Source organism: Microtus pennsylvanicus, chromosome 4, assembly GCF_037038515.1.
Source record: "Microtus pennsylvanicus isolate mMicPen1 chromosome 4, mMicPen1.hap1, whole genome shotgun sequence".
NCBI classification, from domain to species: Eukaryota; Metazoa; Chordata; class Mammalia; order Rodentia; family Cricetidae; genus Microtus; species Microtus pennsylvanicus.
In genome coordinates this window covers 104,974,007-104,987,726 of record NC_134582.1, presented here as the reverse complement: position 1 = coordinate 104,987,726, position 13,720 = coordinate 104,974,007, and the positions used below count along the sequence as shown (strand labels likewise).

The following is a 13,720-nucleotide window of genomic DNA, read 5'->3' as shown; positions in this document are numbered from 1 at the left end:
AGAATGATCTGCTGTAGACTTCAGGGACTATATGATGAGGTTCTTAGCTTTTGGACTGATGGAATCTCATGGTCTGCTAAGTCAACGCCTTCCAAAGGTGTTGTCTGTTAGGCAACAGAATGTTGGTTCAGGCACAAAGGCAGGCAATGGGTGGCTATTAAAGGAGCTGAAGACAGCCTGAGACCTTTTTGACTGTGGCTGACATCCCTCCATAATCGCAGAGTTTTAATCAGCCAGCCAGCCTCTCACAACTCTTACACTGGGGTGGCTTTTTTTCCTGAGTATGTCATGGTCTCTTCTGTGTCCAGCAGAACCTCAGATAGATCATCTGTAACATGACCTTTGCTACAGCCAGGCCATTTTCAGTGTCCCCACCATGCCAATTGTCAAAACCACAGACTAATATACACATTAAAAGTTCTATTGATCCTGAGTGCACTGAGAGAGCACAAAAGGACTTGTCAGCAGGGATTCCCACTAGGGTGCCTCCAAAATAACGAAGAATTACCATTTCTCAGGCCTCCACAGGTTACACTAGAGAGCCCCTGCAGAATGTGCTTATGTCCCAACGAGAGCAACTGCCTTTCTTGATCTTTATTCCACAGCCAAGGTGTACTCTGGCAGCTATTCAAGCCTTAGGTGGCAGACATAATTTATCCCAGCGGGTGGCACAGCTCTGGGACTCAAAATGAGCCTAAATGGCTGGTCGTGGTGGTGGCGCATGCCTTTAATCCCAGCACTCGGGAGGCAGAGGCAGGAGGATCTCTGTGAGTTGGAGGCAACAAGGAGCCTAAATGGTTTATATACCTCAAGTATGGAGCTAAGGAGCAGTCAAAATCTAAAGGCAGCTGCCAAACCAGGCTACACAGAAAAGCAAACAGAGTGAGCGCGTCCCAATAGTCAGGAGCTTCCCTGCTCCAGAAGCACAGAACCAAGGCAAATGACTCAACGGAGCCTTCAAAATAACAGTTCTTTGAAATATCCCTTTTTTATTTTAATAAATCAATGACAAGAACATAAAACAAACCAAGGACAGAACCCTGAAAGTGCCCTCAGGACCCTGAAAATGTTCCAGGAATGCCACATACCATAAAATCCAAGAAATAGAATGTTCTTCACAAGCAAGGCCAGAATCCAAAGCCCCTTTTCCTCTATCAGCTCATCAGTATGTGTTCACAGGCAACTGCACCCAAGGGCCAGAGAATGAGGCAAGTTTCCCACTGGGAATCTACCTCCCTCTTGCCAACGGGTCAGTGAGCTACAAGTTTGCCTCCTGGTTGGCTTCTTCAAAGTTGTTGCCCAGTGACCTAAGTTCACTTAACCCCTAGCACCTTAAAAGGAACTAGAAAACAAAATGACGGAAAATGAGGTTTGTTTCCCACTAGGCCAGCCTGGCGTTTTCTTCACAGTGTTACAGTTTTATATAGACCAGGAGACCAAGCAGGAATGTGCACGTGTTCACCTCAGTTCTCAAAACTGTATGGCGTCTTTTGTGCAAGGCAGATTCCTCCAGGACACCAGGGCTTCAGCCTTTCCCTCCCGCCAGATTCCCGTCGGATTCCCAAGGAACTTTCAGTAGTCTGTAGCAGCAGAGGTACATCTCAGTCTCTAAGGCGCTCAGCGAGAGTCTCTAGAAAGGGAGTTGAGTCAGTGTGGACATGGCATGCTTTATTGGGCCCCAGTTACCAGCGAATCTCTTGGCATGGCTGTGTGACATCCAGGAAGGATCCTTGGCCTTGGAGACAGGTCAAGATGAAAATGGGTGTCTATCACTGTTGAACACAACTGCTCACCATGAAACTTCAAGTTTTGTGACCTGTCTGATGCTTGATTCTCCTTCCCGCCCTACCAAGCTGCTGGATTAGGCACAGGGAAGGATGCATAAAAGTGCGCACTGTAGCAATCTCTCCACAGATTATACAGCATTAGCTGTGATTCCAGGGCCTTCTATCTGCCACTGAGATTATTGCTGGTGTCACTGAGATGTGGAAGTCCCTAACTGGAGAGATGAAACAAGACCTCCATGTTCTAGACATGATGGCTGCCTCATTAGTGACTCTGTCTCTCTTTATCTTATTGGCTTGGCTGAAACTCTCTGTGTAGACCAGAATGACCTCAACTCACAGAGATCTGCCTGCCTCTTCCTCCCCAGTACTGGGATTAAAATCTTTAATGTGCTAATATGCCTGGCTTTTATAGTGAGATATATTTTAATACACTGAGTTGCATTTTATGTTATGTTATAACTGCAACAGAACTTACTCTATCTGATTTATGGGTATAGAAAACGAAGTTTTCACTTGTGAGAAGACCCATATAACCATCCCTTTCTTTATTCTCAACTTAGCCATACTTATCTCAAAATGTTGAGCTCAAGCCATCCTCTGCTTCAGAGTCCGGTAAGCTGTTCTGTACCGAGCACTGTGGCAAACATTTCGTAAACATTGTCGACATCATTGTTTGCCCCATTCTATGTTGCAATGCCAAGGCCATCCAAGCCAAAATACACTTTAGTGTCCAATCTGAACAGCAGCGCTTGTGGGCTTTGTGTGGTGGTGGCAAGCTCCATGCAAGGTTCACATGCTCTGTGTTCAGAACTGAGGCTGCAGTGGGATCTGTAATAGATCTCAGGCAAATGCAGCTAGAAGCGCCTCAGATTCATTCCACTTGAGCTTTATGGAAGTTTTGTTCATTGCACATGCAGAAACATTTTAGCGTTGCCAAGTGTTTCCACAACACCTACATGCAGTTATACAGCCCTTCGTGCCGAAGGAGTGCCGTGGCTCACAGTGTCCGGGATCAACCTCAGCAGAGAAGAGGGGCTCAGATCTGGGATGTCTGGAAGGCGAAGTGAGTACGTAAACACAGGATTCTGGTGCAAACTGGCAGGCTATCAGTGCAGGGCAGGACTTATATTTATTTATTTATTTATTTGTCCTGAGTTTTAAATCTCAGTCTATTATTGTAAATTTTATGTAAGGAAAATGATTTTTTGTCACACACACACTGGGCAAAGCAGTTTAGGAGAAGCATAAAGATTCTTTTGATAACAATTATGCCATTTTTTAGTTTTTAAGCCCCATAGCCATTACATTTTTTTTTAATTTTTAGCTTAGTTAATCATAAAACAACTTTTGAGGCTTTTGCCTCAGAGGCTGACTACTTGTAGTTTATAGAAGCATAGTTTAGTGGGTTTTACTCCATTGTCGTACCTTTTATATTGCTTTTTTTTTTTTACAATTTTAATTTTGTTTCATAAGGCCATGGGCAGTCAGCCCTAAAGCCCTAGGTTTTTTAGAAACATTATTTATTATAATCAAGTTTTTTTTTTATTTTAGTATAATTCTTTCGCCAAGTTTTATAATCAGGCAAAAAACCAATTTCCGCATTTTTCCCAAATTTTCCCAATTCTTTCATCAGTCAGGTGTTTTCCTATGACCTGCTTTACAGCTTTAATGCCTGCCTGCTCTATCGGATCAGGAAGACTCAGACTCATATTATCATACAGCACATCCCTAGTTTCAGAAGCCACTGGTGTGGAAGGAGAAAAAGAACATGAAGAACGAGGACACTGGTCGAATTGCTATAACCAGAATCATCTGTAACATTGCCAAGGGCGTATGCAGACGCCATAGAAGTGGTCCTCAGGGCCTCAGGGCCACGTAGGTGTTTTCTCCTTGGTCCTCAAGCAACCCCCTCATTGAGCTGCCACTGGGTTGCCTGGAGGGAGTTGCTTCCTGCATGTCAGGAACCGCACGTGGAGAAGGCTATGCTTTGCTGTCTCCGGTTACAGTTTAAGAAGCTGGGCTTGAAACTGTACCCAATCTCACGCACTTCATGTTTATATAAATTCCTTTTTCTGTCCCCTTCCACCAATCCTGTGTAACAGGGAAAAACCTGGGGGCACACGCCTGTAAATCCTAGCTACTCTCATACTAAAGCAGGAGGATGGTGAATTTGAAGCAGTCCTGGGCTACACAGTGAGGCCCTGGCAAATGAACAACAAAAGAGAGGAAGGAAGAGAGGGAGGGGTGGAGACGCACGCCCATACGCGTGCACGCACACACACACACACACACACGCATGCGCACACACAGAATGGGTAAGGGTGCCTAACAGATTTCAGGTCACAGAGCCAGTCAACACAGGACTGAGACCAAAGCCATTTCAGCTTGTCCCTAACCCCGTGTCCTTTTGCCCACCAACTTCAGTATCTGCCACAGGGATTCCTTAAGGACTTTAACCACCTGATAGAAGGCAGTTCTGCTCACTGGTGCTTGGACACACACTTGCTGCCATGAACTGTGAGGCTCTGGCCAGCCTCTGGGTTTCAGGTGGAGGCTGGCGTGTGCTGCTTTGGGAGTGACGGTCATAATATCATTTTCTGAGCACTCACTGCCTCATTTTAAGTGTTTTCTGTTCATAGGCTCTCTTGTTCGTCATCACAATCCATGAGGAATGAAACCTTTAGTCTTCCTTTTATAGATAAGGAAACTGAGGCAATAGTTTCTAAACCGCAAAGCTGGACCCGGATTTGAGCCTTTGACCTGGTCAGCTGGCCCACCTTCTAATCTGTGTGTGCTCTGCTTCCGTCCACTCTATTCCCATGCTCCCAGCTCACTCCCTCTCTGAACAGCCTGTGTTGTCCTGCAGGCATCTCTCCTTCCTTCACTCCTCTCTGCCAGCACTGGCAGCTCCTGCCCCTAAGGACGCGTGGGAATGAACTCTCACACACCAGAGCCACCCAGACGGCTGCTGTGCTGTCATTTCAGATCCGTAGCCGTGTGGATGTCATCAGGTACGTGGTGAAGCACGGGCTGCTGTGGGATGACCTCTACATTGGATTCCAGACCCGGCTGCAGAGGGATCCTGATATATACCATCACCTGTAAGCCTGCAAGGGCTTTTGATGCCTGGGGCCACAGGGGTAGGGGCGCACAGGGGCATGGGGACATAACAGCAGGGGAGGAACACAGGGGCATGGCAGTGGTGGTGGGGGAACCCAGGGGCGTGGGGAGTAAGGGGAGGGCATGGCGGCAGGCAGGATGGGGGGGGGCAGAAGTGGAGTCAACCACTGTGTTCCCGCTAGCACAGATGGGCAGATAGGAGAGGCCCTGTGCTTTTTCTCTGTGTTTTTAAGACAGGATGTAGCCTGGGCTGAACTCATGACAAGCTTTACTTCACCCTCTTTTACAGGCTGGGGTTACAGGAAAGTACCATCATGCCTGGCATTTTGACAAAAAACTTGAGCTCAGTGTTCTATGGACTGGGTGGTTTTACAGGAATGGACCACTGTGTTTATGTGTGCTTGTACTTATAAATGGCATATCTACTTAAGGTCATCTTTAGAATCTCAGAAGGAACAATTTCCTGCCTTTGCATGCACAAGATCAAAGAGAAGGTGGTCCTATTATCACCACAGGGCCTCTGAAAAGCTGCAAGGATTTCTTTTTTAAAGTTCCTATTCTGGTAAAAGTTCCTGTCATTAAGCCTGCTGACCCGAGTTCCCTCCCAGGGAGACCTGTATGGTGGAAGGGCAGAGATGACTAGAAGTTGTTCTCTGAGCTCCATATGCACACCATGCACACATGCATGCATCGCACACACACGAAGGCACACACAAGGTAAATTAGAATAGAATTTAAAAATCAGAATGTCTAAGTAAAGCCTTTTAACTGGTGGGTTACAATTATAGTCACTTTTTTAATTTTCATTTTAACTTTGTTTTTCTTTGTTTGTTGGTTGTGACAGGTACTCTATAGCCCAGATCAGCCTGGTATTCACTGTATAGCCTAAGCTGTCCCCAGACTTACCATGATTCTCCTGGCTCAGCTTCCCACATGTTGAGTCACCTCATTCAGCGCCCCCCCATTAATGTCTTAAAAACATATTTTTTAAAGTAATAAATATAGAAGTATATGTCTGTTAAAGTCGTTATGGTTTCACAAGCCCCTACTGAAACCCATTTCCTGCCCATCCTTCCACGCTCTCTCTGGGTGACTCTTGATAAAAGGGCTTGTGCCTTCCTGGCCTATCTCTGGGCATGCCCACATTTCTGTTGACTATCTTTGTCTTCCGTAACATGCCACAGACTGTTGGGAGGGTGTTACCACAGTATCTCACTGCCACAGCAGTTAGACACTCCGCAGCTTCCTCAGAATAGCCCCAGCTACAACCCCGAGGTGGTTTTTCTGTTCGTCTTCTTTCTCTTGGAGTTGGGATATTCGAGTTTTCTCCAACAGAGCCCATGTAACTAGTGCTGCAGAGCAAAAGCCCAGGACACCCACACCTCTTCCACCTCCAAACCTCTGTCTCAATATGCTCATGGGGAAAAAAGTCACAATGGTCCCTCTGTGCGCACGTGTGTAAACATGCATGTGCTTGTGGTATCTGGGTGGAGGTCACAGAACACTCAGTGTGACTGCATAAAGAAAAGCAAATAAAGGGTACCAGTGGCTCAAATCATCTTCAGGATACTGCCAGGAGTTTAAATAAGGGGAAGAATTGGTGGGTGGACCTGTGTATGGTCAGGTACTCCCAGCCACACTGTGGTCTGGCTGGTCCGTTACTTCAGCTCTGGTTCTGTACTGTGGGGTAGTGGGCAGAAGTCCTTATTACTGCCTCACTTCAGGGAATGAGCCAGTTCCTTCAAGATAGTCACTTCTGTTCCAGGTGCAGCCTCACCCCCTAAGTGGACTGTTGTCCTCATGGTGAGGTACAGAGGTGTGTTCTGGGGGGCTTTGTTTTTTCTGAAATCCAAGGTGACCATGGTTTAGGACAGTGAAGTATCTTTGGGTCTTCAGCACTGAAGCAGGGTGAGCTAGGTCAGGTAGCCAGACAGTCCTTAGTCATTAGCATGTCTGTGCAGAGCCAAGCAGGAGTCTGAGCTGCCTTGAAGGAGACAAACACAAAGTGAAGGAGGAGGTGCCAGCTTCACCCCTGCTTGAGTCGCCTTGTGGGCCCAAGTGAGAGGTCAGAGGTTTTGAGCGAGAGCAGCTGCAGTGCACCTGCTGTGCTTAAGCCTCAACAACTTCTTATTCTGGGGGAGGGGGGAGAGAATGTGGCTGTTTCTGGGAGGTATCCTTTCTGTATAAAATAAGTCATCTTGGAGTCATCTAGATTCGGATGCTGAAGCTCTCGTGTGTCGTTCAGCTGGTTTTATCGTTGTTGGCTTTGTTTTGTAGGAGTTGAGACAGGATCTCACATAGCCCAGGCTGGATTCCAATCCACTGTATGGCTGATAATGAGCTTGAACTGGTGACTCTCCTGCCTTTCACGTGCTAGGGTTACAGGTGTGATCCTTTGCCACATCTGGCTTATATTATGTTTTGAGAACAAAGGTCACGAGCACAAAAGGATGCCCTGATGAGTTCTGAGAAGCAGCCACAGGCCTATTTAACAGTTGCTCTTAAAACAGGATCTGTGGATCTGTTAAATATTTTTATCATAAAAATAATACATATTTATGGTCAAAGTTTTGAAACAATTAGTTTAAAATATAAAAAATGAATATGAGAAATACTCCTCACTTGGAACAATTTGTGTTTGGTATCTAGTTAATCATTCTTTTTGTATTTCCAAACACATTGTGACTTTTTCTCAATGTGGACAATGCTGGCCTCATTCTTGCACAATGTTCCCACATCACTTTGTACTTTCTCTCATGGTTATTTTAATGGCTGCCTGTCTGAATCTATACCCGGGTATTCAGACTTCATTTAACAATCTTTAGCCATTGAACCCTTTCTAACTTTTCACCATCTGAAGTAGTGGTTAGATGAATCGTGTGTGTGCTTCTTGGCATGTTCTCTGTGCTTTCCTTGGGGTGAGTTCTTGTGTGCCATTAGTGAGTCTAGGTTCCCAGTCAACCAGACCATTCTTCAGGAGGCAAGTTCACCTCCTACATCCCAGGGGACACAGTCACTTACACTAATGCTCCATCCTGAAGCTTTTGTGTATCTTATATGAATGCAATCTTCACTAATGAGAATTCATTAAAGTAGAACTTATTATAAAAAGACAGATGGCCATCATGTCTTAAGGGACTCTGAGAACTCTCAGATGCACCAGCCACTGAAGCAGCTGGATGACACTGTTTTCTTGAAGGAGCCTGGCCAAGCAAGAGGTATCGACGTTTGAAGCTTGTATCTCCCTGGTTTGTTTCTTGTAGGTTTTGGAATCATTTTCAGATAAAACTCCCCCTGACACCACCCAACTGGAAGTCATTCCTGATCCACTGTGATTAGGCAGGACCTGGCATGTCCCAGGTAAGCACCTTTGTGGGGCTGGTAGAAAACCTAGCTATGTATCCGATGGTGTTTGTTTTTTCACCTAAACTCCAGGAAACCTGACCTCCAGGGGATCACGAAAGAGAGATCACATGAAAACACTGAGGGGTAAAAATAAGTATGCAGGACAGCCAGTGAAGCCCTCCTCAAAGTCTACAGACTCATAGGCGGAGGGAGGTGCCCCACAGAGTGCTGCAGAAAACAGTGTTTCAGAAAGAAATCCTGTCCACAATGCCCTCTTCTGGCGTGCAGGCAGACATGCAGGCGGAACACTGCATACGTAATAAATCTAAAAAAAGAAAAAAAAAGTATCAGAGTCTTCTCCAGGCAGAGTAAGAATCAAATCAGAATATCTTTGACATCCCACTCAGGGGTCAAGTGTTTTATGGTTCATGTTGTAGTTGCACACAGGGCACTGGGCTGGGTCTTCTCAGTCTTGAGTCTAAGCAGGGAGGCACAGAAAATCCCACCGCCACAGCTCCATGAGTGCTGGGAATGCAGAGCAGAGAAAGATTGCTTTGAGAAGAGCACAGGGCCAAGGGCTGGGAGACTTGGAGGGCTGGTACAGGAGGGCCTGTAAGAAGTAACACTGTGTCAGAAAACCAGGGGCAGGTGAAGCTCAGTCCTGGAGGACTTGCTTAGCACACCTGAGGCTCTGGGTTTGATCTCCAGCACTGTGGGGAAGTAGAATATCGAGCAAAGTTTTGAATAGGTTCTAAAAGAGGGGCAGGCTGGCAGGAAGAATATTCTAGTCAGAAAGGATGGGTGAAGTTATAAAGCGGAAGAAGACAAAGTGGGTGTGACCAATGATGTGGCCCCTCCTTGTGGTGGAAGGGACAATAAGGAGAGCCAAGAAGGCTCAGCGAAGGCCGCACACAGCTCCACCGCAGTGAAAGCAGGAAGCTTGAAAGGCCAGTAAACAGTACCAAGGCCCGAGAGATGGAGCCATTTTGAAAGACAAATTCAAGGTGTGGACGTGGAAGTTGCCTGGATGCGGGGGAACAAAGGCTCAGGCAGTGTGAGCCAAGCCTCTGAGTGCACTGAAGGTTGACTTATCAGGGATCCTAGTTTGCTTTACATTGCTGTGATAAGTTCCATCACCAAAAGCATCTTGGGAGGAAAGGGTTTTGTATCATCTTACAGCTTACAGTCCTTTCCTTCATGAAAGGAAGTTGTGGCAGGAACCTGGAGGCAGGAACTGAAGTGGCCATGGAGAGACACTGCTGACTGGCTGGCAGGCCATGGCTTGCTTAGCCTGATTTCATAAACCCCAGGAACACTATGTAGGTGTGCTACCTCCCAAAGTGGGCTGAGACCTTCCACATCAGTCATTGATCAAAAAAATGCCTTACAGACATGTCCACAGGACAATTTGATGAAGGCAATTGCTCAATTGAGATTCCTTCTTTCAAGATATGTCTAGGTTTGTGTCAAGCTGGCAAAAGGAAAAAAAAGTGCATCAGGGAAGCATAGTTGTTGGCACCTCATGCTTGCTGTGTGCCATATGACCAGAGGCAAATTGCTGGTTCTCCTTGGGCCCCTGGTTTCATCTGCAAAGCGATACAATAATAGCATTTACAACACAGGGATGCCACCTCACACATGGCTCAGGAGAGCCATGTGACTCCCAGGAAGATCCTGGATAAGGCACAAGAAGTTGGAAACAGCTTCGTTGCAGTCCACAGTCTGGGCTTAGAAGCTACCTTACCTTAAAGCAGCTGCATAGCTTGAACTGAAGAATAAGGATGCAGCACAAAGCAAGGGGCAGATGGAAAGCTATTAGAACGGAGCACACGCTGTGTGTTGTGTTAGGTTCCTTTCTCATAGCTGGGAGAAAGTAAGTGACCAAGGCAACTGAAAGGTGGAAGCGTTTACTTTAGCTCACGGTTTCAGGGGGACCAGACAGTCATGGTAGGGAAGACATGGCAGTCGGGACAGTGGCTGACTGGCCACACTGCCTTCCCAGCCAGAAAGCAGAGAGACGAATGTATTTAGAAATGGCAAACAATGCACCAAATTTAAGGAGTTGCTCTTACTTCTTGAGCACAGCAGTTTACACCAAAGAGGACGTGTTTATCTTAGCAGCGAACACTACATTTGAGAGATGTCCACGTATCTGCCTTTTGTGAAGCACTGCATAGGCTGACTCAAAGCTATTTTACTGAGGCTGGAAATGGGGTTTGGTAGGACAGCTTGTGCTTAGAGTGCATGAGACCCTGGGTTCCGTTCCCAGTACACCCCAAATTCATCCCATCCACAACTCCTGTGCAAGAAGAACCAGGAGAAACCAGTAAGAATGAGTTCTGTGTGGAAAATAAAGCCAAACACAAGGAAATATGAATCCAAACACAGAAGGAGCAGGAAGGAGAAAAACCGCAAGACTCCAACAGCAGAAAGGAAGGGGGCAAAAGAAGGGATGGGAGGCTAGAGGACCTGGAGGAAGGATAGGAGAGTAGAGAAAATGGGCAGGAGGAAGGGCTGCTGGAATTTAAGAAGAATATGAAAAACAGCCGTTTGTTCTCTGATAGATTAATCCCACAGACAGCTGCGTGAAGACTGTTGCCAGAGAGAGCTGTGGACATCATCTGGTTGCCAGACACAAGCCTGGGAGGCGCCCTAAAACTCATCTCTCCAGGACTGGAATGACTTTGATTCTGTTATGAAATCTATCAATTAATGGAGCCTGGGAGTTCTAATAGTTAAATAGCTCTTTGGCTGAGGGATGATACAAGATTTGTTAATAATCTTATAGAAAATGTACTTTAAAAATCAATAGAAAATAAGAATCTATGTCTTCAAAATAACAACAGCAAAAATCCCACAAAAGAACTCCTTTTAGGACTCTTAAAATATTATTTCAATGTTTAAAATAGGCAAGTAAATTGCCTGTGAGTTTTTCTATTTTTATAAAATTTATGATTATTTCAGATGTATAAATTGATTTGTAAGAAACTGTAATTATTAGCCAAGGTTCTATTTTGCATGTTGATTTTCTAATATGCCTCCACCTACCATCGGTATGATCAAGTGCCCTTCTTGACTATCACCTACCTCTTGAGCGTGACCTCAGAGCTATTTCCTAAGGCTCATCAATGGAAGACTGCCGGTCTCCTCACAGGGACCAACAACACAAATGATAGATTATTCTTATTTATATCACACTAGATAGAAATGCTATTGGACTTTGTGATTTATTCTGTATAGTAAATTGTCAGATACTACTAAAATAATGCAATGTTTGACAAAACAGATGTTCAAATGTATATGGTGGGCAAATAAAAGATTATTTTGAAGCAGAAATTTGTCTTCTCACTCTGTAGCCCAGGCCGATCTCAAATGCAGCAATCCCACCTCAATCTTCCGCTGAGGACTGAGGTTCCAGGAGTCATCATCACGCTAGACTAGGACCTGTAACTTGGAATAAATAAAGAACTTGACTTTCTATTGAACTCTTAGAAATGGTACTTTCAAAGTTATTTTAGCTCTTTTTTTTCTGACATCCCGACTGAATAACCCCTAAGGCCTCTGGAGACAAACAATGGTGATCCCTTCATAACATCCCAAAGACAAATCAAAGTAGTGCTTTGATATTCACCTAAGGAACTGACTTTACTTATGGAGTAAGGTGTAACTGGAGGCTGCACTTTCATTTCCTAGCTGCCTAGTCCTGAGTAACTACACAGGAATTTATATTAATTATAAACTGTTTGACCTATTAGCTCAGGCTTATTATTGACCAGCTCTTACAACTTGAATTAACCCAGTTCTATTATGTTATATTTTTCCATGAGGCTCGTGGCTTGTTACTTCCCATCTCTGGTGGCTGCTTGTGTCTCCCTCAACTCCATCTTCTTCCTCTACCTCTACTTGGCTTTCCTGCCTAGCTATATTCTACCCTGCCATAGGCCAAAGCAGCTTCTTTATTAACCAATAGTAATAAAACATATTCACAGCATACAAAGGGGTATCCCACATTAACAAGGTTAGAATCTTCTTACAGGGTCATAGGAGACCCCAAAACAGCCATACTAGAAAGTCTCCACCCAGCATAGATGATGTTGCATGGAGGTTTCATGTGTCTACCCCTTTCCCTAGCCTTTGTCCAATTCTGTATAGCTAGCACCTTCCAAGATCCAAAGGCAGGACGTAAGTGGGGCAGAATTATAAAGAAATAACTGGGCTGTGTGGCTGTAATCTAGGTGAGAGTCCAGTGTCCAGCCCTACCCACTCCTCGGAGGGAACATCAGCTGTCTGTCTTGCTTAGAGAACAGTACCCGCCCAGTCCCTCCGGTTCACTGACCCAACATCCCTTACTCCTGTCTCATCACTTCCTGACCAATCTCCTTGTGTATTCCTGTGCTCCCCTCGCCTAGTATCTCAAAGCTCACTTTCTCTGATGTACAGAGAATGCCCTGAAGCTGCTGCCTCTGCCTGTTGTCCTCACCTCCACTCTGCTGGCAGACCCAGTCATCTGCACCTTTAAAGGACATCTGGATCCCAACCCTTCCCTGCTGTTGACAGACATCTGGAGAAGAAGGAAATCCCGCATGGGACTGACTTGCTTCTCATTTTAGAGAAGGAAGAGAAATGCAGAAAAATTCGTGGGAAGCCACTCCGCTGGGTAGCCTTCCTGGGAGGTGCCCCGTGGGCTGCACAAGCTTAGGGTGAAGGCATCCTATGCTCAGGAAAGCCAGCTGCTAAGTGCTCAGTTCACCTGGTCATGTAAGACCCTAGCTCTGAAGAAACCATGTCTCAGGGATGGGAGGAGCTAGTCCTCTGTCTAGAGCCCAGTGGCCTACTCTGCCCTGCTTACCTTAAACTTTGTGCCAGCAGGCGAAGAGACTGATTTCATTTTGTGCAGCAGCAAGCACAGAGTGGGCTGCGGCCGAGAAGCACTCAGTGATAACTGACAGGGACTTGAAAGTCTCTTCTGTGTCACTGCCAACAAAACACCTGAGAACAGCCTAACAGGAAGAATTCATTATTTTTGCTCAGGGTTTCAGAGGCTTTGGTCCATGGTTACACAACCCCATGCACCAGGCAAAGCATCACGGTAGTAGGACCATGTCCTAGAGAAGCTTTCTACCTTACCAGAAACCTGAAGAGGGTTGAGATAGGAAGAAGCCAGGACAAGACATAACTGCCAAGGACAAAGTCCTATCCAACCAACCAGGGAGTTCCACCATCTCCCAACAGCCTATTCAAAATCTGAATCCAAGTTGAATGCAGAAGGCTGAGGAAGGAGAATTGTCATGAATTTGAGGCCAGACTTGATTACATAATGAGTTTCAAGCCAGCAGGCGCTGCATTGAATCCATCGATGAATTAAGCCACTTATTAGGTCAGAAGCTTCACTCTAATTACGTGTAAGGTGGGCTTTACCAATCTCGGCATTCATAATCTAAAGTTGGCCATCAGGACGAGCCCTCACT

General features: G+C 45.7%; 1 protein-coding gene across 6 annotated transcripts in view; it reads left to right on the top strand.

Moving 5' to 3' along the window:
* Positions 1 to 13,720, top strand: part of LOC142848244 (cytidine monophosphate-N-acetylneuraminic acid hydroxylase) — a 95,171-nt gene that overhangs the window by 73,391 nt on the left and 8,060 nt on the right. For 4 of the 6 annotated variants that reach the window (XM_075970034.1, XM_075970036.1, XM_075970035.1 and 1 more), the window contains 3 exons: positions 4,773 to 4,888; positions 8,171 to 8,267; positions 10,817 to 11,588. In XM_075970034.1, coding sequence (XP_075826149.1) covers positions 4,773 to 4,888; positions 8,171 to 8,246 — 192 coding nt within the window. In that variant the 3' untranslated portion in view covers positions 8,247 to 8,267; positions 10,817 to 11,588. Of the gene's footprint in view, positions 1 to 4,772; positions 4,889 to 8,170; positions 8,268 to 10,816; positions 11,589 to 13,720 lie in introns of those variants that run through there. The other 2 variants (XM_075970033.1, XM_075970032.1) reach the window with 2 other exon arrangements.